We start from the raw sequence: 25,121 nt of genomic DNA on the forward strand, positions 1-25,121 counted from the left end.
TACTATGATGGGAAATTCTGAAATTGAGCATAAGAGCAACCCAAAACCAAATCAAAGTGGAAAACTGCATATATTTACTCAAACAATTGTTTTTGTTTTGGTGATACAAGATTAAACTTAATTTGGAGTAGCCTAAACTGCCTAACCCAATCAAATTAAACAAAGCATTTATGTCACCATGCCACCATACCATTTTCTTGTAGCCTGCTCGGCCCATTATGAGGACACCTTTCCTTTTTTTTTTGCAATACAATATATAAAAATTCCAACGCTTTTTTTTTAATTATTAAGGCTATTTCTCCTCACCTCCTCTCCTTTTCTTCCTCCCTCCGCCTCGCCTCCACTCTTCCATCCCGCCCCACGCCCCCACCGATCTCACCGGATCCCCTCGCCGGCGGTGGCGATGGCGGGCAACGACAACTGGATCAACAGCTACCTCGACGCCATCCTCGACGCCGGAAAGGCGGCCATCGGCGGCGACCGGCCCTCCCTCCTGCTCCGCGAGCGCGGCCATTTCTCCCCCGCGCGCTACTTCGTCGAGGAGGTCATCACCGGGTACGACGAGACCGACCTCTACAAGACATGGCTTCGCGTACGTCCATCCCCGATGCGCCCGCCGCAATTCCACCTCCTACCTTCGGTTGCTGTTGCTCCGATTCCGTCACCGATCTGGGCGTGCCGTGTCTGCAGGCGAACGCGATGCGGAGCCCGCAGGAGAGGAACACGCGGCTCGAGAACATGACGTGGAGGATCTGGAACCTCGCGAGGAAGAAGAAAGAGGTGAGCTCGGTTCTTTCTCCGGCTGCTTCTCTCCTCGGACTGTGCTAGTTCAAAGTATGTTCGACGTTTGATGAGGGTTTGTGGCGACCATTCTGCCTAGAGGTCAATGATTAGCTCGAGCGAGTTAGATCGACCAGTGTTTTCTTCTTAGTTATTTCCACAAATTGCACAGATGTTGCTAGGTGACCTTTGGACGCAACGAGATCAGTTAAGATGAGATGCATAACCGGGGCACTATATTGACTTGTGAAGAGTTTGCTGTCAGATGGCATTGCCTTCTGACACTGATACAGCTTTGACGTTACAGTTTGCCCACTTCTAAATCCTAAGTTTCTCAGTTGCCACTTACATGGTACTGATCACTGTTAGTTTGTAAATATCTTTCCTTGTCTAGCAGCTAAAGCAATTGTGACAGATGCTGAGAACAAGGGAATTTCATGGATGTCCACTACCCACTAGCTGAGTAGCTGAGCCAATTGGGCATGCTGACCCGACCTATCCCATTCCAGCATCCTTTTTGTATATTCCAATGCTCTCCATGTCTATAATTGTGTTCTCGTGACACACCATAGTTATGCACTTTTGCACAGTATTCTTAGTATACCTCTGATTACCACTTCACTTGAGGTTTTATATTTTATACCTCTTTCGTAACTTGTAGTATCCAGCGTTGTGTTAGTTGTACCACATAGTTCTTTTTATATCTAAGACTGCAAGGTCCTGATCTTCTGTTCTGCTTCCATGAGAGGTCAAATACTAGAGTTGTGTCTGTTCTTCTCTTTCTAAACTTGTCCTCTGTTTTTCATATACATATTTGGATATGCAGTTCGAGAAAGAAGAAGCCTGTCGTATGTTGAAACGCCTGCCAGAAACTGAGAAAACACGAGCTGATGCTACTGCAGATATGTCTGAAGATCTGTTTGAAGGAGAAAAGGGAGAAGATGCTGGTGATCCATCTGTTGCGTATGGTGACAGCACAACAGGGAGCTCCCCAAAGACAAGTTCAATTGACAAGCTATACATAGTATTGATAAGGTATAGATGATACTCCTTTACAATAAATCTTTTCTCTATTTTGGTGATTTAATAAACATATGCGCACAAAGTAGAAGTTTGTGTCTTTTTGATGGATAAAAAACCAGGTTCTTCCACATCTTTTTCCGTAGGGAGCAAGGAAGAAATGATTCTCTTCTATTCTTTTAGTGTCTGAAGGGGCACTGATTTATTTGACAAATGCTTAAATGGTGTTTCGCTACTGTCACATGTTAGCAGAAACCCAAATGAATTGCTCATGATTTAGTGTCATATGAGCAGCTAGCCGGTTTTACAATGGCTAATATGCAATTTGAACTCATCACTCCATATAGCCTTCGTTAATCAGTCTACGCTTCATACTGCAGCCTACATGGTCTTGTCCGTGGGGAGAATATGGAGCTTGGCCGGGATTCAGATACGGGCGGCCAGGTAAATGTTGTGCACTCAGTCAATATGTATAACAGCTTTTATTGACTTGAACAAGTATATTGTGCATACTTCCATATTTGACGACTCAAGTTTGACTGGATGATTATTTCTTAATAAACTACAAAGGCTCCTATTTTTTCACAACTCAAATTTTATTGAAGAATGTATCTTAATGGGCTTTTAAATAGTTTATATATCTCACTTGAAAAGAAAAGGTCTACTCTGATATGATACTCAGTGGTTGTCATCTAACTATAATTATTGGATACTTTTCTTCGTGTATGAGAATTTCTAGTATTTTGCACTTTCACTTAAAAATATCTAGATCTTGTTTTCATTGATTTTAGTATTTGATAGGTCACACTCCTTTTCTCCATTAAAAATGAACATACCCTAGGAAGCCACAACACAATCACATTTATGTTTTATCATCTGATGTTTCTGACCTAGTAAGAGGTCAGATGATTAAATGATTTAATTCATCATTTTTGTAGGTCAAATATGTGGTCGAGCTTGCTAAGGCATTGAGTTCTTCTCCTGGAGTTTACCGGGTTGATCTGCTAACAAGACAAATCTTAGCACCAAATTTTGATCGTAGTTATGGTGAACCTGCGGAATTGTTGGTTTCAACAAGTGGTAAAAATTCTAAACAAGAAAGAGGAGAGAATAGTGGTGCATATATAATTCGGATACCTTTTGGTCCAAAAGACAAGTATCTGGCTAAAGAACAGCTATGGCCTTTCATTCAAGAATTTGTTGACGGTGCACTCAGCCATATTGTGAGGATGTCAAAGGCCATAGGTGAAGAAATTGGCTTCAGGCATCCAGTATGGCCTGCTGTGATTCATGGGCATTATGCCAGTGCAGGAATCGCTGCTGCTCTACTTTCTGGAGCACTTAACCTTCCTATGGCGTTCACAGGACATTTTCTTGGGAAAGATAAATTGGAAGGACTTCTCAAACAAGGGCGTCAAACAAGGGAACAAATAAATATGACATACAAAATAATGTGCCGAATTGAGGCAGAGGAGCTATCTCTTGATGCGTCCGAAATCGTTATTGCAAGCACTAGGCAAGAGATAGAAGAGCAGTGGAACTTGTACGATGGTTTTGAGGTTATACTTGCAAGAAAGCTTCGAGCAAGAGTAAAACGCGGTGCTAATTGTTATGGCCGTTTTATGCCTCGTATGGTTGTAAGTACACACATTCTACTACCCTCCTGCAGCAACTTTGATCATTGCAAGTATACTATTTCTAGGCAGTTAGCACAAGATGTAATTGCACCAATTGTCTGTTGTTGCTTCGATTTTCTCTTATAATGTATCTTCTATTCTGGCTCTTGCAGATAATTCCTCCTGGAGTTGAATTTGGTCACATCATTCATGATTTTGATATGGATGGTGAAGAAGAGAATCCATCTCCAGCATCTGAGGATCCACCTATTTGGTCTCAGGTTACTGCATTTTCTTCAGCATACTATACACACTAAGTCATCAGTGAAGCACTTATTCTACTGTTAATGTTGATGGTTTTTTTACCTGTCAAACCTGCATTTTAAATTTCAGACACTGACTATAAATATGTTTACAACTGATGGCAGATAATGCGCTTCTTTACAAATCCTAGGAAGCCTATGATTCTAGCAGTTGCTCGTCCTTATCCTGAGAAGAATATTACAACGCTTGTAAAGGCATTTGGTGAATGTCGGCCACTAAGGGAGCTTGCAAATCTTGTAAGATTGATGTTGGTTGTCCATATATTTTTTTTGTTACAGGACCATAACCTCAACACTTCCGATGTTGAATGATCTTATCTGATGTGCTTACTTTTGGTTTTGTATTGCAGACATTGATAATGGGCAATCGTGAAGCTATTTCTAAGATGCACAATATGAGCGCTGCCGTTCTGACATCAGTGCTTACATTGATTGATGAATATGACTTGTATGGCCAAGTGGCATACCCCAAGCATCATAAACACTCAGAAGTTCCTGACATTTATCGTTTAGCTGCAAGAACAAAGGTATGCTCACCCTTTGGTCTGGAGCAAATCAGTTGAGGTTCTTATTTTGTACTTGTTTATCTGGTTCTAGCATATAAAGTCATATATTTGAGACATATATAAAAAATCAAGTAAAAAAGAACAAATTTTTGATTCTATGAATTCGAAGCCATGGTTTATTTAATAGTATGGTTAGCTGAACTTGTTGTGTCCTTAGTACTTGTGTTCCTTTACTATACACTTGCATGCTGATCATTGTTGATCTTTCTGCAGGGAGCTTTTGTCAATGTAGCTTACTTTGAACAATTTGGGGTTACTCTAATAGAGGTCAGAATTATTGAGATTCCAATTTATTGTTGCTGCTATGACAGTATTGTCTTGTCTCTGTAACCTAATAACAACTGATTTGTTGTATCCATGAGCAGGCTGCTATGAATGGTTTGCCTATAATCGCGACAAAAAATGGAGCACCTGTTGAAATTAATCAGGTATGTTTCCTTCTATTATTCCATTAGTACAATACTTTTTCTTTGGAAAATATGTCAACTAATTGCAATGCATCAATATATTGGTTTTCTTGTTGATGCTAATGCAGGTCCTCAACAACGGTCTCCTTGTTGATCCACATGATCAGAATGCCATTGCGGATGCACTCTATAAACTTCTTTCTGACAAACAACTTTGGTCAAGGTGCAGAGAGAATGGACTGAAAAATATTCACCAATTCTCATGGCCTGAGCACTGCAAGAATTATCTATCAAGGATATTAACTCTTGGCCCGAGGTCTCCTGCTATTGGTGACAGAGAGGAGCAGATTAATACACCTATTTCAAGAAGAAAGCGTATCATTGTTGTTTCTGTGGACTCTGTTAGCAAGGAAGATCTAGTCAGGATCATCAGAAATGCTATTGAGGTCATACGTACACAAAACATGTCGGATTCAACTGGTTTTGTGCTGTCAACTTCACTGACAATATCAGAGATACATTCATTGCTAGTGCCTGCAGGCATGCTTCCCACTGATTTTGATGCTTTCATCTGTAATAGTGGGAGTAACATTTACTATCCGTCATATTCTGGTGAAATACCAAACAATTACAAGATTATGTTTGCATTAGATCAAAATCACCAGTCACATATCGAGTATCGTTGGGGAGGAGAAGGCCTCAGGAAGTATCTAGTGAAGTGGGCCACTTCAGTGGTAGAAAGAAAGGGAAGAACAGAGAGGCAAATTATTTTTGAAGATCCGGAACACTCTTCAACCTATTGTCTCGCATTTAGAGTGGTCAATCCCAATCATGTAAGCCCATTAATTTCCGAGCCATATGTTACTTTCTTTGAAATTTTGCGTGCACATCCTTTCATTTTAAGTATTTACCACATTTCCCCTTTCATGACGTTTGACACTCGGACATGACTATTTTCTTATTGTAGCTTCCTCCTTTGAAGGAGTTGAGGAAGTTGATGAGAATCCAATCTCTCCGTTGCAATGCATTGTATAACCACAGTGCTACCAGATTATCTGTAGTCCCTATTCACGCATCACGTTCTCAGGCTCTAAGGTTTGTCACTTTTATTTATTTATGTTATTTATAAATTCTTCTTCGTTAGGTTTTGGGCAAGAGTCGTCTCAGCATAGCCGATCCCAAGCCCGGGTAAAGGAGGAGGGTTGCATTAGGTTTTGACAAACCAGCATAAAAAATAGACACTCTAATGGATTTGAAACCCACAAGAAACTCGTTGGAGCGTAACCCTCTTAGCGACGCGCTACATCGGAACCTGGGTGTGGTGATAAATGGGCAAGGGCCGGGTCGCCATCCCCCCAAGGGCGCGTCATATCGTGACCTGGGTACGATGATAAGTGAGCAAGGGTCGGGTCGTCACCTGAATGGCGTGCTACATCTACGCCCGGGTGTAGTGAAAAATGAGCAAGGGTCTTCGCACTTCCCTCGACGGGTGCGAAGGGTAAGGAAGCTAGCCGAGCCAACTAGGATTCGTATAGGTAGCTGGAATGTAGGGTCCCTAACGGGTAAGTTGCGAGAGCTAGTTGATGCAGCAATTAGGAGGCGTGTAAATATTCTATGCGTTCAGGAGACTAAATGGAAGGGCCAGAAGGCGAAGGAGGTTGAGGATACTGGCTTCAAGCTTTGGTACACGGGAGCAACACCGGGTAGGAATGGTGTAGGCATCTTGATTGATAGGAGCCTTAAGGATGGAGTTGTAGAGGTTAGAACCGGTTGGTAGTTGGAGATTCGGTTTTGAATGTGATCAGTGTCTATGCCCCTCAGCTAGGCTTTAGTGAGAACACCAAGATCCAGTTCTGGGAAGATCTAGATAGCATGGTTAGTACCGTGCCTACCAACGAGAAACTCTTCATAGGAGATCTCAACGGCCATGTGGGTGCGACTAATGTAGGGTTCGAGCGAGTGCACGGGGGTTTTGGGTATGGTAGCAGGAGTCGAGAGGGGGAGGATGTGTTGAACTTCGCATTAGCCTACGACTTGTTGATAGCGAATACCGTGTTTAAGAAGAGGGAATCCCATCTTGTGACGTTTCGTAGTGGACAACCCTCGAGCCAGATCGACTTTATTCTTGCTAGGAGGGAGGGTAGGCGTGATAGCTTAGATTGTAAGGTGATACCTGGGGAGTGTGTTGTCCCTCAACACAAGCTTGTGGTGGCGGACTTTCGTCTTCGGGTACGTGTCCACCGGGACAAACGTGCCAAGATTGCGAGAACAAAGTGGTGGAAGCTTAGAGGGGAAGCGGCATAAGCGTTTAAGGAAAGGATGCTAGGTGAGAGGCCTTGGGAAGAAGGAGAAGACGTAGATGATATGTGACTAAAGATGGCAACATGTGTTCGGAAGGTGGCCTCAAAGGTGTTTGGCGTGAGTAGGGGAGGCAAACAGGAGGGGAAAGACACCTGGTGGTGGAACGACGAGGTGCAAAGGGCTATTAAGGAGAAGGAGTGTTTCAAGCGCCTCCACCTTGACAAGAGTGCAGCCAACATCGAGGGCTATAAATTAGTGAAGAGGGTTGCAAAACGAGCTGTGAGTGTAGCAAAGGGTAAGGCGTATGATGACCTGTATCAGCGGCTAGGCACGAAAGAAGGGGAGAAGGACATTTATAGGATGGTTAGGATCCGCGAGCGGAAGACAAGGGACATCAACCAAATCAAATGCATTAAGGATGGGACAGATCGACTGCTAGTGAAAGATGAGATCATGGATAGATGGAGAGAGTACTTCAACAAGTTTAATGGGGATAGTGAGAGCCCTACCAGTTAGATGACTCTTTTGACGATACCAACAGACGTTTTGTGAGGAGAATTCAGGAGGTAGAGATCGGGGAGGTTTTGAAGAGGATGAATGGAGGTAAAGCGATGGGTCCTGATGGTATTCCCATTGAGGTGTGGAGATGCCTAGGAAATAGAGCAATGGTATGGTTAACTAAGTTTTTTAATCTCATTTTTCGGTCAAACAAGATGCCGGAAGAATGGAGGAGAAGTATATTAGTACCTATCTTCAAAAACAAGGGCGATGTTCAAAGTTGTACTAACTACCGTGGGATTAAGCTGATGAGCCATACGATGAAGCTTTGGGAGAGGGTTATCGAGCATCGCCTAAAAAGAGTGACAAGTGTGACCCAAAACCAATTTGGGTTCATGCCTGGAAGGTCAACTATGGAGGCAGTTTTCTTAATACGACAATTGATGGAGAGATATAGGGAGCAGAAAAAGGACTTGCACATTGTCTTCATTGACCTTGAGAAGGCATATGACAAAGTACCGAGAAATGTCATGTGGTGGGCTTTGGAGAAGCACAAAGTCCCAACTAAGTACATTAGCCTCATTAAGGATATGTACAAAGATGCGACGACGTTTGTCCGGACATGTGATGGCAACACCACTGACTTTCCTATTAATATACGTCTACACCAAGGGTCAGCATTGAGTCCTTATTTATTTGCTTTAGTGATGAATGAGGTCACAAGGGATATACAAGGTGAGATCCCTTGATGTATGCTCTTTGCTGATGATGTGGTGTTAGTTGACGAGAGTAGGGCAGGGGTTAATAGGAAGTGAGTTGTGGAGACGCACGTTAGAGTTGAAAGGGTTCAGACTTAGTAGGACCAAGACCGAGTACATGATGTGCGATTTCAGCGCGACTAGGCATGAGGGGGGAGATGTTAGTCTAGATGGTCAAGTGGTGGTCCAGAAGGATACTTTTCGGTATTTAGGATCGATGCTACAAAAGGATGACGACATTGATGAAGATGTTAGGCATAGAATTTCAGCTGGCTGGTTGAAATGGCGGCATGTCCAGCAACTGAGTGTAGCAGAGATGTGGATGTTGCGGTGGTTTTGCGGGCACACAAAGAAGGATAGAGTCCGGAACGAAGTTTTTCGGGATAGGGTCGGAGTGGCACCAATTGAGGAGAGACTTATACAGCATCGGCTGAGATGGTTTGGACATGTCCAACGAAGGCCTCCTGAGGCGCCGGTGCGTAATGGGGTATTTGAGCGGGTCGATAATATAAAGAGAGGTAGAGGTAGACCTAAACTGATGTGGGATGAGTCGGGTAAGAGAGACCTTAAGGATTGGAATATCTCTAAAGAGATAGTTTTGGATAGGAGCGCTTGGAGACTAGCTATCAATGTGCCTGAACTTTGAACTTATTTCTTTCGGATTTCATCTCTAGCTCCCCAACTTGCTTGGGAAAAAAGGCTATGTTGTTGTTGTATAAATTCTTCTTCGTCCTGCCTTTTACCAGCCTAAATCTTCAAGTTATAGTATGTGCGCGTAAGTTGTCACGAAAGTTTTCATGGATTGTACCAATACTATAGGATGTGCCCTAAAGTTTACTGAATAGTGAGCTTTGTGCATTACTCCAAGAAGCTCTCTGTCTGCAACTGTTTGTAGCATATTGTTACCACCGTTGACAATTTTTCTTTTGCTCCATTAGGTACCTGTGTATACGTTGGGGGATAGAGGTACCCAGCGTCGCAGTCCTCGTCGGTGAAAGTGGTGATTCAGATTACGAGGAGCTGCTGGGGGGCCTCCACAGGACTATCATCCTGAAGGGTGAGTTCAACATCCCTTCAAACAGGATCCACACCGTCAGGAGATACCCCTTGCAGGATGTCGTTGCGCTCGACAGCTCCAACATCATCAGCGTCGAGGGTTACTCGACCGATGACTTGAAGTCTGCCCTGCAGCAGATGGGTATGCTGATGCAATAACACCCCCAGGGAGCTTCTGTTACCATACCACATGAACGAGAAAAACGGAAGGAACCGAAACCAAGTGTCACTGTTTCCACATCCGATGGAGACGCGATTTTGTTTGTAGGCTGTAGAGGTTGTGTTTCTGTGTGCGGTGGTGGTGGTGGTATTCTTGAGCTGTGAATAACTGCCCTCCTTTGTCTCTACCAAATTTTGAAGTGAGTACGTACATTACCACATACTGATACTGGAAAAAACAGATGCGAAAGAAAAGAATGGTTGGGAACGACAATGTTCCAAGTTACGATATTGCTGGGCCTGGAAAATGGGCTCCCGTCTTCATCAGTTATCTGTCTAATCCGTTTCAAAAAGAAAAGTTATCTGTCCAGTTTGTTTTGCCTTTTGAACATCGTATTATCATCCGGATTGTTATTGAGACATCAGCTCTCTGGCTCCTCTTGTGATCTGTGACAGCATGCAAGTATAGCCCAGTATTCTTGTCTCAGCCGTGCTGTTTCAACGGCACAAAATCGCTGGGTATATGCTGGCATGATGCCGATCCCGTGGATACGAGCCATCGGAACAGCTTCTGTTCCCATGCGCCAGGATACGAGCCATCGGAACAGCTTCTGTTCCCATGCGCCAGGCGAGCTAAAAAGGGTGAAAAAAAGTTCGTGGTCGGCGAGTGGGAAGCCACCTGGACGACCAACGGATAACGCCGGGGGCCGCCGAGTAGAAAAGATAAGACGAGGGCGACTGGTTCTTTGCCGCGGCCCACGGAGGTGGACATGTGCACGATACCAACTCCCCTCCACCGCGATACCAACAGAGTTTTTTTTTTTCAAGCGAAAAAGCAGGTTGGGAAGCGTGAGCGGTGAGCTAGGAAAATGCCTCCACGAAGATCGAACTAGCAAGGCATGTATAGATGTACTTTCCTAGCTGGTCACGGATAGAATTCAAGTGAACCATGTGCCGCAGGCAACCGTTTCCGGATAAGATATTTTCGTACACCTAGTTACCATTAGGGGTGGTAAAGAGCCATCAAATTTGATATAAATAATCTAAGAGTGAGGTACTAAAAAGGTTGAGCTTAATTTTAAGTTAAAATATTTAAGAATTAAGTTGGGATGTGAAGTGACTAGTCATAGCCCATTACCACCTCTGTTACCCAGATACCACAATTTGATACGTATAATAACATTCCAAAATAAATATATCTTACATTTTGCAGCAACGGAAATAGTTTTGCCATGACTCGTGCTTTAGATTTTGTTTTTTTAAAAACAATGATGACTGCAGTTCAAGAGTTATTATAGCTATGTTAAAGTCCAAACTTTCCTAATGCTACGTGAATAAAAACCCTCCAACTCCAAATAAAATTACCTCGAGACACCAAATATGCGAGCGAGGTCGGAAATCTTTCTGGATCCAGTTTTCATGATGAGAACCCGCTAGGGTTTTAACCCAATCTTTCGATGAGAGAAACTGGATAAGTCGATTGGGGGTAGGAGATGACGTTCACGGCCCGACTACAACAGTCAAGACACTGCGCCTTAGCAACCGATACACCACCTCCAATGGTCGCTGCGATCTTGTGGAGCACAATCGACCCGCCACTAGGGCACTTGTCCTGCAAGCAATCGAGAACCAGCAAGAACAAGTAGAACAAGCACTAGATTGCTAGATAGAATTGATGAACTCAATCTGAATAACAATATGGTGGGGTTCCGTAAATAATCAGACGGGCGGTTGGTCCAACACGCGCGCTGAAAGGTGACAGCAATGGCTAACTCGACGAAAACAAAATCCAAATGTTCTTGGCGGCGGCTAAAGGGTATAAGAACGTGGGAGGACGACCACAGGGATGCTGGGGTCGTGCTCTAACCCTAAGACGCGTCCATAATGGACTCAACTTGATACACGACCCATTGGGCCAAAATAAGATGACGCAGCATCGTGGGCAGAAAACATCTCGATATAAAATAGACGATTGTGGCCGACTCCGAACAGATATGGACGTGAGGTCAGATCCGTTGGAAAGTAGACTTGATAAGCTTTCTACGAAGTACTTGAACGTCCAATCCGAGTCCATATGCAACTGTGGTGTCCATCACAAATTGTTGTTTTTTTGCAGTCCGAATCTAACTCTAGAACGTGTTGGGCTTGGACTCTTTAATTCCTTGCACCGAAAAATACTGATAGCCTAGTGGAGGATGTTAGAAACACTTGCATTTGGTCCCCAATCTACTTCATTGACCTTTCATATTTTCACTATGCAATCAAACCTTCCATTGATCCATGTAAGCAATTCTGAAAAGGAAAATGTACCAATTTTAAGGTGCACCATCAATCCATAAAATCTACCAAATATAAAGATCACATGGAATACTTTCACCTTTAGTTTTGAAGTGGTTAACAAGGTCATATCTTAGCCTCTAATGTCTCATCATTTCATGTACTATCTCATTAGAAAAATTTAGAAGTATAAAGCATAATGAAGAAAACCTGGATTAAATTATCACCAGCCTCCTAGTGCCCTGCGTAGGCATTCCATTGCAGCAGCAAAAAGCCTCAAAAGACATCTGGGAAATGAAAAAAAAACACACATTGCCGCGTCCATAAAATGTGACGTGACCCACATAAAATTCGAGCCCAGCGTCGCAGCCATCAAACCCAACCCAACCAACCAACCAAAAGCAAATTCCCCATCCCCGCACCACCGGCGCCGCCGTCTCCGCCTCTCCGCCGCCACCGTCCGGCCGCCCCGCGCCGCGCGCGCCTCCCCGGATCCCAAACCCAAGCCCCGTCCCGCCGTGGATCGCCGTGTGGGGAGGGGCGCACCGGCCGGGCCCCGACGGGCCAGATGGTCTCCGGCGCCGGCGGGGGCGAGTAGCGCGGTTGGCGGCGACGAACGGATCGGCGGCGCGGTGAGCCGGAGGCGGGGGCGGGGGCCACCATGTCTGCCGTAGTGTGCGGCAAGAGGTCCTCCTCCATCTTCGGCGACGAGCTTATACCTTCCTCTTCCTCCCCTCCGTCCCCTCCCCCTCCCCATCACCATCACCCCTCCAAGCGGGCCCGCTGCTCCCCGGCTCGCCGGAGGGAGGCGCTGCTCCACCACCTCCTCCCCCTCTTCCCGGACATGGATCCTCAGGTTCGTTTATGCGCTCTGTTTATCTGTTGTTAGACAGAATTCGGTGAGAGCTGGCGTTTGGACGCGGAAATGTGGCTCGTTTGGTTCTAACAGAATTTTCTATTTCGTGGGTAGCGGCGTTTTAGAATCTAGATCTTGCTACTGCGAATCAGATAAGACTGCTGCAGCTAGGTGACCTAGATGGTATCGATTTTGGTGTGAGCACTTGGATGTAAAAAAAACACACACACAGATTCTTATGCTAGTAGATTCTTGATTGTGCAATTTTTGCATTCTTCCAAGATTTTCTGTAAGCTATAGTGTTTGGGTGAACCGTGACTCGTTTTTAAAGTTTTGGGTTTTATTGTTCAATTTGATGTGTGTGCGTTTTACTATATGAAGTCGGGTTGATGCCTTTAGATGATGGGCAAATCTGTTTATAAGTAAAAAAGTGGAGCTAAAATGTTGACGTATGCCTGTTCAATTTTTACACAATGCTTATGAATTAAAAAAAGAATGGTATTTGGGCATTTATCAAGCAGGGAAAGTACAAATACTGATATGTGAAGAGTGTAGCGCATGCAACTTGTTTGCCACTACTATAGCCAAGCAAGAAATTTCCAGTTTGAGGATATAGTAGTTCATAATTGCGCATATAGCAAGATTATCTCAACCTTCATCTATTTCTGTGCCTTGTTTTGAATACCCACCAAGAAGTTTGATATTCTGACCCCCTGAGCATTTCATAGAATTCAAAAGTTAATTATTTATGAACTGTCCAGTTTTGTATAGGCGTCGAATTAGTTGATGACATGTTGGGTACTGCGTTTATTTGAAGCTCACATTGGGTTTGCAAGTTCAGAAAGCTTTTTTCATTTTGGCGTCTCCTTTTATTCTTGCTCCTGGTGATGCCCTATGTGATGTTATTTTGTGGAATTACAATTCTCACTGCATTATTTATTGAAAATGGCGGTTTCAATCATATGAATTCAATGAAACTAGTGTTTTTAAATAGCGGGCTATAGCGGAGGTATAGTGATTGAGCAGTTCTCTCCGCTAAATTTTATAGCCTGCTATTTAAAACACTGAATGAAACTAGATATTTATATCAATTTTGTTTGAGGTTTATTGCATTACTGCAAAGATGCAGATGATATTGATAGGTTGAGTGCGTACATTCAACAATCACCCACCTATTTTGATATATCAAGCTTTTGGAGAAATCTATACAATTGTGTCAGAGAACAGCTAATGATATTTATATCGGTCTATGTCATGTGTCCCACACATATAAGATTTTCTTATGTCTTCCATGGTATTCACATACATTTGATTCCATGTATCCTTTGTTTGGATATATGTTTCTAGTTATGCGGTTTGTTATCTCCGGCTGGGCATTTCGTTTGAACATTACCATTTTTTTAGAGACTAGCAATGATAGGATTGTATTCTTGATGTCTATTTAGCTTGTCTTGGTAGTGAATGAATCAAGGGATATGATTAATTTGTATTATACTGATTTCTAAAATGATGCCAGTTGCTTGAAAGAGCTCTTGAGGCATCCGGAGATGATCTAGATTCTGCAATAAAAAGTTTGACTGAGCTACGTTTGGAGTCTACTGTTGGTGAATCTGAGAAGGGCCTATCGGCAGCTCTTAAGTTGTCGGCTGAAGGTATCGTGATTGGTATTCATTATATAACACAGTTGCATGCAAAAAATTGTAGCATATATTAGTTGTGTATTCACATGATTTATTGCTGGCAAGAACTTTGTTAGATTAATGTTTGCTACAATTACAAATTCCATCACTCGCTTGGTGTTGCTTCAATAATTTTTTGGACAATGCCATCGAGGAGGCATCTTTAGTTGTCTTTCCAAAATTGCAGCATATGCATATTTCCTTGTATTATCAATGTTTATTTGAGGTAGCAGTGAATGCCTTTACATTGTATAGGCTAAAGCTAACTATCAACTGTGCCAACCGCCTCAGTTCACCTGCTATCTTTTCTTGTCTTGAGTATTACTTAGGCTTCTATTTGTTCTAGAATATGTATCATTTTGAAATCACCTTATTTTGCTGGGTAAATTATCTCCTTCGATGCTAACCTTTATGATTCTCCATCTTGGACAGGCACTGTTAGTAATGGCCATTTGGGTGTAGTTACTGAGCACCCCCCTGCAACTGATAATGATCAGACAAATAATCATAGCTCCGAATGGGTTGAGCTATTTGTCAGAGAGATGATGAGCTCCTCCGACATAGATGATGCACGAGCTCGTGCCTCCAGGGCTTTGGAGGCCTTTGAAAAATCCATTATGGATCGCGTAGGGGCTGAAGCAGTGCATAATTTGCACAGGGTACTGTAGTATACATCTCTTAGCATTTTAATCTGTTGGACCTGTGCTCATTGGGAAGCCTAAATGGTTATGTTTTTACTTGTCCATAGGAAAATGTGATGCTGAAGGATCAACTGTCAATAATACTGCGCGAGAATGCTGTTCTGAAGCGGGGTGTTGCAATACAACATGAGCGCCAAAAAGAGTTCGATGTGAGGACTCAGGAGGCTGACAGCCTGAAACAGTTGGTATTGCAGTATCAGGAGCAGCTAAAAACTCTCGAGGTACTCCCTGTTCATCACCTCTTGACCATTCAGTACAAAAGGTTAAATATGGGAATCGTGGTTCATTGCAGATAAATAACTATGCACTTAGAGTGCATCTGAAGCAAGCTCAGCAGAACAATTCTATGCCTGGACGTTTTCCCCCTGATGTCTTCTAAGAAATGTGGTGCATATAACTCGGGACCTTTAGGTCGAGAGCTGAAATGTTGCATATACCATCATACCACCAATCATCGGGCTTATGCAGCAAGAAAGCACCAACATCAAGGTCCTGAAATCATCCTTTGTAGTTTGAAGTTGAGATGAGAAGGCATTTTATGGTTGGCGGGGCACCTGGTGCTTCCTGCCTGCGTGTAACATTATGTTCTGCTGGGTTTGGAATTGTAAGAACAGATACGTTGTAATATGGATTACAGAAGAATCAAGTGATGTATGTATAGTATTGATTGAGACTTGAGAGAAGGAATGTTCTGTCAGCCTGAAGAATCAAGCGATGTATTTATAATATTGATAGAGGGAAGGAATGTTTTGTCAGCAAGAAATGTTCTCGTCTCAGAGACATCTGCAATATGCACCTAGCCACACGTTGAGGCATGAATATGATTATGCTTCATGTTCACCCCTTCCTTTTTGGCCTTTTCACCAACGAAACTGTCGCGCTCGTGGTGACGCCCGTCTAGCCTTGCAAAAATAAAAAAAAAACAAAAACAAAAAACTGTACAAACAACATGGTGGGAAGAATTGTAAACGAGTTTTAGATAATGGAGATATGCTTGCCTATGCCCCCTTAAAAAAATGGTTCTTTTTTTGCGCAATCTAAGACCAAATAAACCAAATCTATACTTATTATCATTTTGTTGGGCAATATGGATGAGCAGAAATGAGGTGGTTCTTGACAAATGTCTGTTTTTTATTCTTTTGCCAATATTATTCAGGGGAACATGCTGGCTCCAATTTTAGACAAAGTTGTAGCGAAGTGGTAGCGACTAGAAGCTCTTGATTTTGGCATGTCATTCCTTGGCAATGGCAGCACCACGTTTCTTTACCTTAAATGGATTGTTGTTAATTTACGAATTGGTTTTTGAGTCGTTTTCATTTTGATCAAAATTCTTGGTGTGGTGTAGGCGTGTAGTTGTGCGCTTCTACTTGTAATAATCTTGGACCGATCCCCCTCTTACGAGGAGATGAAGCTAGAACTATTATCCATTATCTTAAAAAAATGCAGCGATGGTGGCGACAACAACTTCTTTTTATTACCAGGTATTAAGATAATTTACTGATGGTATGCAACATGGACTCCTTAAGTTAAGTAGACCATTTCATCATAGACCAACGGTATATATTCGTTTATTTTTTATTAATGTAATATTTTTAAGTTCTCTCAACGAACATGAAGGTTTCTTTGAACATTCCCTTATGAAGATAACAGATATAGTAAAAATACACACAACATATCTTACTATTACTAATTGAAGATTTATTTGGAAGTCTTCACGTGAAGCCACCTAGAATCTTAGGTGAACACTCTAAAAATATAGAGAAATTCTAGAAATTCTCATAAAAATCAGAAACATCCGGCCATCAATCTGACAACTCTAATCATAATAGTCATTGGATCTGTAACCTTTTCTAAAAAAATTACCCACCTCTACCATTATAAAAAAAATACAAATAACCTCTTATATTTGCATATAAATTATCCAATTATATTATTATTAAAAGTTAAAGTAACCCCTAAATCTGAATCTAAATTATAAAATTATAACAAAATATTAAAGTGTAACAATAAAAAATTCTAAATTAATTTTTCTATTATTATTTATATAAAAAATACTACCCAAGATATATATCACCATTTATTCATGTATGATGGAAGAGATAAGAATATCAATTCACAAATAAATGATTCAATTAAATATATATCAAACACAAGCGGAGGTGTGATGCAAAATGAAATATATTGCAACCAGATAATAATAAATATGTATTTTAGACTATGTGTTAGTATATTTAATAGATGAAAGAGAGCGTGAGATAAATAATTATATTTATTAGCTATAAATTTATTTTTATATTAATTCTAATGAGTCCGTGCGGGAGCACATGTTGATAGGTTAGTTATGATAATTATGTTCTAGCAGCACAATTGCGCTATTTGCTTGTGGTTCTTAGTACAAGTTATTTCTGACGCGCCTGATACAACTTTAATTTGGTTTCAATAAAAAATCATACGGCGTTGTATTGCAGTCCACGACCTATCAGTGGACGTAGCAATGGAATAATTCAAATTGCATGCAAATCATAGCTAGGTAGTTACTATAACATATTTTTTTAGATTTTACACAGTACAACTCAGATATTCGCAATACACGCACACTTACCCCTATGAACACACGTACGCAAAAACTATTTCTATGAGCATTTTTTAAGAATGAGCCAGTAAATTTTCGAGATTGACGAAGTCACCATAGGTGTCTCGCTATCGATGGAAACATTGCCTACCACTGAAAACATAATGCGGTTAAGTTTTAGAATATTCACTCGCACAAGAAATCGAGCCCAGAATTTGAGGTGCCACTGGAGTCTCCTGTTACCACAGGCCCTTTCGCATAACACGCTTTTATTTTGATAAGTACTATAACGCCCTGGAAGAAGCTATTGTGCTGATAGGAGGGGCACGCGAACAATGGGATGCAGAAGCAAGGCGTTCTTCCTTCGAACAGTGATGCCAATGTCCTCACTCATGTCCAGCTCACTCGGCTTCAACCCGTCAGGGAGCTTCCAGTCGAAGTGGTAGAGCAAGGCTGCAAGCGCGAGCTCTATGTTCGACTGTGCAAACAGCATTCCCGGGCATATCCTTCTCCCCGCGCCGAACGGTATGAACTCAAAGTCCATGCCCTTGAAGTCGATTGCACCGGACTCAAACCGCTCCGGCTTGAACTCCTCCGGATCATCCCAGTACCTGGGATCCCTGCCGATCGCCCACGCGTTCACGAACACCGTGGTGCCCTTGGGCACGTCGTAGCCAAGAATCTTGCAGGACTCCCTAGCCTCCCTTGGCAGAAGCAATGGCGCCGGCGGATGCAACCGCAGTGTCTCCTTGATGACCAGCTTCTGGTACTTCATCTGTGGCAAGTCATCTTCAGTCACTCTCGGCTTCCCATTGAGAGTGCCACGCAGCTCGGCTTGGGCTTTCTTCATCACGTCCGGGTGCCTCACGAGCTCCGACATTGCCCACTCCAAGGTTGTTGCTGATGTCTCACTTCCAGCGCTAAACAGATCCTAATTAATCAGCAAAGTTTCATCAGGAAGCTACTCATAATAAGCTAGGAAACATGCATGGTAAATAAAATGGAAACAAACAGTACACAGTGAATTCTTGTTTTTTAGGATAAATTTTGAATCCTAGAATGACTTGTTTTTTTGAGACGGAGGGGAGTGCACACTTACCAGGATAACGGCTTTGATGATTCCCATGGTGAGAGGCACGTCGAGGCCACCTTCCTTTTGTACTCTGAGGAGCACGTCCACCAGGTCCTCCTCCTCCTCCTGGTCAGTGCCGTTCGCCGCCGCGGCGGCTCTCTGCTCCTCGTGCTGCTTGATGGCGCATTCCATGAGCGCAAAGTTCTTCCGGTGGTTGGCGTGCGCTCGCCGCGCCGTCCCGTTGAGGAAGCTCACGAGCGGCGACGACGGGAACAGGTCGCCGAGGCTGAGCCCGGCCACGAGCTTGAGGCCCTCCTGGAGCGACACCAGGAACTCGTCCCGCCTGCTGAACCTGTCCCCGATCATGGCCCGCACCGCCGAGTCGGCGACCAGCTCGGCGATCCGGCGGCTGACGTCGACGGGCGCGCCCTGGGGCGACGCGGCGGCGGCCGCCACGGCGGCGGCGAGGCGCGCGACCTCGTCCTCCCGGACGCGGGGAAGGACTGGACGCGGCGGGCGCTGAGGAGCTCCAGGATGCTGATCCGCCGGAGCTGGCGCCACAGGTCGCCGTAGGGCGCGAACACCAGGCCCTGCCCCTCCTCCATCATGATCCGGATGGTGGGGCTCCACGGCCGCGACGCCAACGCGGCGTCGTGCGCCCGCATGACCTCGCGCGCGGCGTCGCGGGAGGTGGCCACCACGACGGGGACCTCGCCGAGCTGGAGGTACATGAGCGGCGGCGCGCCCAGCCGGCGCGCGAGGTCCGCGAACGCGCGGTGAACGAGCGGCCGGCCCGCGAGGTGGTGCAGGCTGCCGATCACCGGCAGCCGCCACGGGCCCGGCGGCAGCCTGACGCCGTCGCCGCCGTCGCGCTTGCTGATGAGCTGCCTGAGGAGGAGGAGCAGGGGAGGGAGGAGCAGAGCCAGGAGGAGGCACAGGTGGTGGAACGCCGGCTGCTCCATGGAAGTACGGAACTGATGGCTGGCGAGCTTCTGCAGGCTTCTTGGAGGTGCAGGACGGATGAGGCTGGAAATAAAGAGGTCTGTCTGATTGGACGACGCAAGCGTTGCGTACTGCAGCTGCGAACGCCAACGGACAAAATTTTCTTGCGAACATTTCCCTTTCCCGATTTGCTATGCAGCTTTGTAATTTGTATGGCCGGCAACTCGCGGCATCGCCGTCGTCCTCGTCCACGCGAGATGCCGCTTTGGCGTTTCAGCCGCGTCGTGGAGTGGCTACTGCAGGTTGATGGGGGGCAAAAAAAACACTACACCTTTCATTGAAACCGCTCTACTCTGGAGAATTTTACTTTTACTGGAGCTTCTCGAGCTGCTAATGTAATTTAGAGTGGAATGAAAACAAAATCGAGAGCCGTAAAAATGGAAGTGAAATCGTAGCGAAAGATGGGGAGTGAAGACGAAACAGCTCTAGCCTCTTCAAATCATTTCCGAGTTCAACTTTTCAGTATTTTGACAACAATTAGTACTAGTTGCAGAGTGCTGTTTTTCTTCCTACCCAAACCCATTACCTAGGTACGATGCTCGCTCATAATGTTTCAGACCAAATTTGTCCTTACCATGTACTGCTTCCTTCTTTCATCAATATAAGGTTGTGTTTAGATGTTTAGGGATAAAATTTTTGAAAGAAAATCTTGCTATTTCGGAGTACTAAATGAAGTCTATTTATAAAACTTTTCGCATAAATGGATTGTAAATCGCGAGACGAATCTAAAAAGTCTAATTAATTCATAATTAGCGAATGGTTACTGTAGCACCACTGTTGTAAATCATAAACTAAGTAGACTTATTATACTCGTCTCGCGATTTACAGTCTACCTATGCAAAAAGTTTTGTAAATAGATTTTATTTAGCACATTATGTTATGTGATATTTTTTGCCAAAAACTTTAGAGATCTTAACATGGGCTGACTAACTCGATCGGTCCGTGCGAGAGGACGCCGTCAACGCCGGCGCTGTCGCAGGGCCGGCAGGGCGGCAGCGGACGGCATCCAGCATGCGCGGCCGGCGGCAAACCTGAGATCTCTCTTGGCGGCGACCCCGGACACCGTCCCGCAAAACCCAGGCGTCGATTTGATGCTGTGTTTGGCAGCTCTATAACCCCGATACTTCAACATGACCCCAACCCCATATCACGTATCCGATACGTATCCGCGTATCCGTATTCGATACTCCGATATACCTTTGTGCCTTTAACTTTTGTCGAAATTTGATATATCCACGTATCCGTACCGGGCCGATACTGATACGTCTATCTATATCGGTGCTACATAGTTTGGCAGGGAGGTTAGCATCGACGACATGAAAAGTACAGCCTTGGACAAACCGGCTGAACCCGGACGATTATAACAACTTTATAACTACCAAGGGTCTGTTTGCATGAGTTAAAATTAAGTGCTAAACTTTCGCATATATCTATATACTAATCAATTATGCCCATGTGTTTCTACGGACAAAGTTGGTATAAGTATCAGATACATATTTAGTGCTCGTGGGTTAATTTATAGAGATTTATGTGATCGAGTCGTGGACGGAGGAGGTCTAATACTCTAATTTGACTCGCATATGGGATGGACTAAGGTCCACCTGTCAATAACACAAAACGGACCAAACAAAAAATTTAGGTGGAAACCTTATTCGCTTTAGTAATATGTATAGATATATATATTATATAAATTTAGATGGAAATCTTATTCGCTTTAGTAATAGATATAGATATAAATATCTATTATATTAATAAGAGAAGGTTAAAATAAGTCGAAAGAAGCCACCACGTTCGCCGAGAGAGTTTAGAAATTCCCACGTTAATCTAAAAAAAGAAGATTTGCACCGTTGGATTTTATGAAGATCTAACGGTCTAGATCAACTCAAGAGTCCATATCAAATATTATTAGAAAATAGCTATTTTCGAATTTTTAAAAAAAATTAGGACATGACCAAAGAGTTCATGCCGAATACGATAACATGGACATGGATTCTATGTTTCCCTTCCCTAATCACACACGTACAACACCTCCATGCATCCTGTCCTCTACGTCGCTCACATTATTAAATAGATGCAAGCTCAATTTTAGATAATGAGACACCCGGTCTAGATAGATGCAAGCAAATAAATTCAAGAATTAGCAACATAATTATTGATGAAAAGAAGTTCAATCCAATAAAGAACAAGATCTCGATAGGGTTGGACGGTTGGCTAGGCCGCAATCCGCAGATGAGAAAAATCAATTTGGACAAGAAGTAATTAAATTGAGTCATGAGAACTTCGTTTAGGCAGGAAACAACTCGATCCCGAGGATGAGGAGCTCGATTTGAGTGCTGCAGTTTCCATCCTAAGGCTATGTTTAGATTCCAAAAAAAATTAGGACCTGCAATAATTTCGAATGTGTGACCACTAATTAGAATTATTAAATGTGGATAACTAATAAAACTCATTCCATAACCCCGAGTGTAATTGTGAGATGAATCTTTTAAGTCTAATTGGACTATGATTAGATAATATTGTGCTACAGTAACAACCTCTAATGATAGATTAATTAGGCTTAATAGATTTGTCTCGCGATTTCCCGTCCATCTGTGTAATTAATTTTATAATTAGATCATGTTTAGTCCTTCTACTTTCGGTTGAAAATTGCTACAGTGAATTTCGTCTAAATTTTTTCTGCATCTAAACACAACCTAATTTGTTTTATTTGCTATGCGTACAAAAACTGATCAGCCTGACTAGCAATTCGACAAAAATAAGAGGCACGACTTGCATATGTCAGTACTGGGGCCTATGAAATTGTGGTTCAACTATTCGCCCTACATATATCGATCTGCACCATATTAAATTATTTCAACTTAGGCATTCAGCGGGTTTGTTCTCTGATGCTGCGGAGTGCACAAAACTATATGTTGAACTATTCAAATAGCAAGAAGCTAGCAGCGCGCATTACGAATAGAAAGACACCAATGTGGTTGAGCCCGTATCCATAATAGACGAAAGCACGATACCCTCCATGCGCCACGCTGAACCATACACACGTGTGATATTCTTGATGCGTAGGCAAAGCGTTAATTTCCATTAATATGAAGAAAAAATTAACCTTTCTAAGTATAATAATTAATTATTTATCTATTATCAAATGTAATAGTGTTAAAGGAGACACAACGTGGTCTAAACTAACTAGAAGAGTTCATGTTGAATTCAATGAAGATGCAATATTCTAAATTACCCAAAGTCTGTATTACCAAAACAGAGCCCGTAGCAAATACAAAGTTCGCATAAGAATCCATATTTCCATTAGTATCTTGACTTATATCGTGTTTTAAAATATTACATATTCCATAATCTATACATAACTTGTGTGGGTAAAAGATAAAGAAGGAGCAAAGTAGATCGGATAAAAAACTAGAAAAAGAGATAAGAGAAAAGAAAGATAGAAAAAATGACAAAAGTGAGGGTAAAAAAAAGAAAAGATAAATTTTTGGTTTATTCTATTATTATATTACTACTATGTTACTTCATATAAAATTATTTTATTATAAAATCATATTATAAATTGTAGGAGAATAATAAAATTTATTTGTACGGAATCATAAGCTAGGAGCACTTTGCATATTTAACATCTTCCATGTATTCATGAAAAAAATAGAAGTAGTTTTACCAAACGTTTTCCAAGCTCCATCTCCATTAGAGAAGTTGCTCCATCAACGGAGCTACAACCGGAGTCATTTCAGCCATAGCCGAAGTCCTGCCAAACTAGCCCTAAGTTGATAGTCTACAACAAAATAATTCAATCCAGTTGGTGTTGTTTCTCCACTTCGCTTAGGAAAAAACAGCAAGAGACACAATCTAAACTTAGCAAGTGAGTCGAACTAAACAAGGAACTACTCCGTTAGGTGCATCGGATGCGAAATACACTAATTGATTTCAAATGTGTGGAGAAAAAAGCAGAAGATGGAGAAATCAATCAAAATTGCTCAAGGAAATGGAAGTCAAAAGAAAAGAGTTAGAAACAACAGTGAAGACATGTCTGGAACTATACATCGCCGAGCTGACAAAAGTATGAAGTTGACCAATTATGCAATCAGTCAGATGTGCTAAAAATAAATAAAAAAATCTACATAAATGGGGAAAATAGCAATAGGTTTCACTGAATAAAAATTAATATATAGATATATAGTAATATAGCATGTATATAAGTTTTGTATGGACAAGTGAAATTGAATAAAAAATAATATATTTTGACCGAAGCCAGCAAAGAGGCCCAATCTTTTTCTAAATATTTTATCATTATTTTTAATTTGTTTCCACAATAAGCAAGACCTAAGTCTACTAGAAGCTACTTAGGTATTCAACTAGGTTTGAGATCTTTTTGCTAAAGAATAATAAAATATTGCAAGGTACAAATCGAGGTCAAACATCTATTCAACGTGACCCAATATTAAATACGATTCTCAAATTGATATTTTGCACATTAAAGTATTAAAATATGCAAACGTGGTATAGAAATAAATGATTGATATAAACTTCTATACATAGAAAGGTACATGTAATATTGAACGAGGGCGAAAGATAGGTAAATAAAATAGCAAATACATCTTTTCTATTAAGGTAAAAATACAAAAATAATTCAATAAAAAACTAGCTACCCGTGGCTATAAATTCGGAATTAGAAGAATATAAGAAAATTAGGAATTAACCAAAGAGTTCATGTTGGATACAATTATTAAATATATAAAGTCATAATTATAAAAATAATAAAATTAGAATTATTAGCATTAGCACTTGATATAAAAGAGTTACTATTAGCAAAATTGCTAAATTTAAAATTAAATATATAAGAAAATTAGCAGTTCACCAAAGGGTCCTTATGGAATATAACTAATAAATATATAAGTGCAAGAATTAAAATATACAAAACAATTAGTAGTTAGTTTGTATAATGATTAAGAATCACTAAATAAATAGTTTAGGTCAAATTCAAATAATAAATCCTAAATTTGAATTATAAACGGGACTACAAGTTCTCAAACATTTCATGTTCAATTAATTAATAAATAGCTAAATTTAGAATTTCAATTAATAAACTTAGTAGTTAATTTGTATATGAATTTTAAACAAAGTGTTTAAAAGAAGCCATCACATTCGCCAAGACGATTTAAAAATTACCATATTAACTAAAAAAGAAAAAATTTATGAGTTAGCCACGAAGAACCTTAGCCGAATAGTAGCATATTCTACATAATTGGAAGATAGAAAACTTGCTAAGAAGTGATTTTGATATGGAGAATGATGAGCGGATGAGAGTCTCTAAACATGAAAAACACATAGATAACTAGCCTAACAAAATTAGAAATATAGCGATGACTGCATGGTGGTGCATCGATATCATAGCCACGACATAATATTAGCCCTATCACCAAGTTGATGATTGCTCTAACATGGATTGCATTGTCTCTATTACCAAAGCATGAC

At 42.0% G+C, this 25,121-nt stretch overlaps 2 protein-coding genes and 1 pseudogene across 2 annotated transcripts; 2 read left to right on the forward strand and 1 right to left on the reverse strand.

Annotated features, from left to right (window-relative positions):
* Positions 1 to 293: 293 nt before the first annotated feature.
* On the forward strand, positions 294 to 9,777 carry LOC120676459 (probable sucrose-phosphate synthase 2). The gene is made up of 13 exons (XM_039957771.1): positions 294 to 592; positions 691 to 780; positions 1,607 to 1,815; positions 2,181 to 2,244; positions 2,739 to 3,437; positions 3,590 to 3,697; positions 3,845 to 3,976; positions 4,090 to 4,266; positions 4,519 to 4,572; positions 4,671 to 4,733; positions 4,841 to 5,545; positions 5,680 to 5,807; positions 9,208 to 9,777. The coding sequence occupies exons 1-13, from the start codon at positions 404 to 406 to the stop codon at positions 9,482 to 9,484; spliced, it is 2,895 nt and encodes a 964-aa protein (XP_039813705.1). The 5' UTR covers positions 294 to 403; the 3' UTR covers positions 9,485 to 9,777.
* Positions 9,778 to 12,130: 2,353 nt separating this feature from the next.
* On the forward strand, positions 12,131 to 15,738 carry LOC120676716. Its single transcript, XM_039958073.1, has 5 exons — positions 12,131 to 12,617; positions 14,134 to 14,269; positions 14,729 to 14,955; positions 15,045 to 15,218; positions 15,290 to 15,738. The coding sequence occupies exons 1-5, from the start codon at positions 12,423 to 12,425 to the stop codon at positions 15,374 to 15,376; spliced, it is 819 nt and encodes a 272-aa protein (XP_039814007.1). The 5' UTR covers positions 12,131 to 12,422; the 3' UTR covers positions 15,377 to 15,738.
* Positions 15,739 to 17,717: 1,979 nt separating this feature from the next.
* LOC120676813 lies at positions 17,718 to 19,688 on the reverse strand (annotated as a pseudogene).
* Between the last annotated feature and the right edge of the window lie 5,433 nt (positions 19,689 to 25,121).

The sequence above is a fragment of the Panicum virgatum genome, chromosome 1K (genome assembly GCF_016808335.1).
Source record: "Panicum virgatum strain AP13 chromosome 1K, P.virgatum_v5, whole genome shotgun sequence".
NCBI lineage: Eukaryota > Viridiplantae > Streptophyta > Magnoliopsida > Poales > Poaceae > Panicum > Panicum virgatum.

What these genes read in the sequence shown, in the direction of transcription:
- LOC120676459 (XM_039957771.1), top strand. Translation starts at nt 404, where the DNA reads ATGGCGGGCAACGACAACTGGATCAACAGCTACCTCGACGCCATCCTC. An exon ending in TCTACAAGACATGGCTTCGC is followed by an intron (nt 593 to 690) that starts GTACGTCCATCC and finishes CCGTGTCTGCAG; the next exon opens with GCGAACGCGATGCGGAGCCC. An exon ending in GTTTAGCTGCAAGAACAAAG is followed by an intron (nt 4,267 to 4,518) that starts GTATGCTCACCC and finishes ATCTTTCTGCAG; the next exon opens with GGAGCTTTTGTCAATGTAGC.
- LOC120676716 (XM_039958073.1), top strand. Translation starts at nt 12,423, where the DNA reads ATGTCTGCCGTAGTGTGCGGCAAGAGGTCCTCCTCCATCTTCGGCGAC. An exon ending in TCCCGGACATGGATCCTCAG is followed by an intron (nt 12,618 to 14,133) that starts GTTCGTTTATGC and finishes AAATGATGCCAG; the next exon opens with TTGCTTGAAAGAGCTCTTGA. An exon ending in CAGTGCATAATTTGCACAGG is followed by an intron (nt 14,956 to 15,044) that starts GTACTGTAGTAT and finishes ACTTGTCCATAG; the next exon opens with GAAAATGTGATGCTGAAGGA.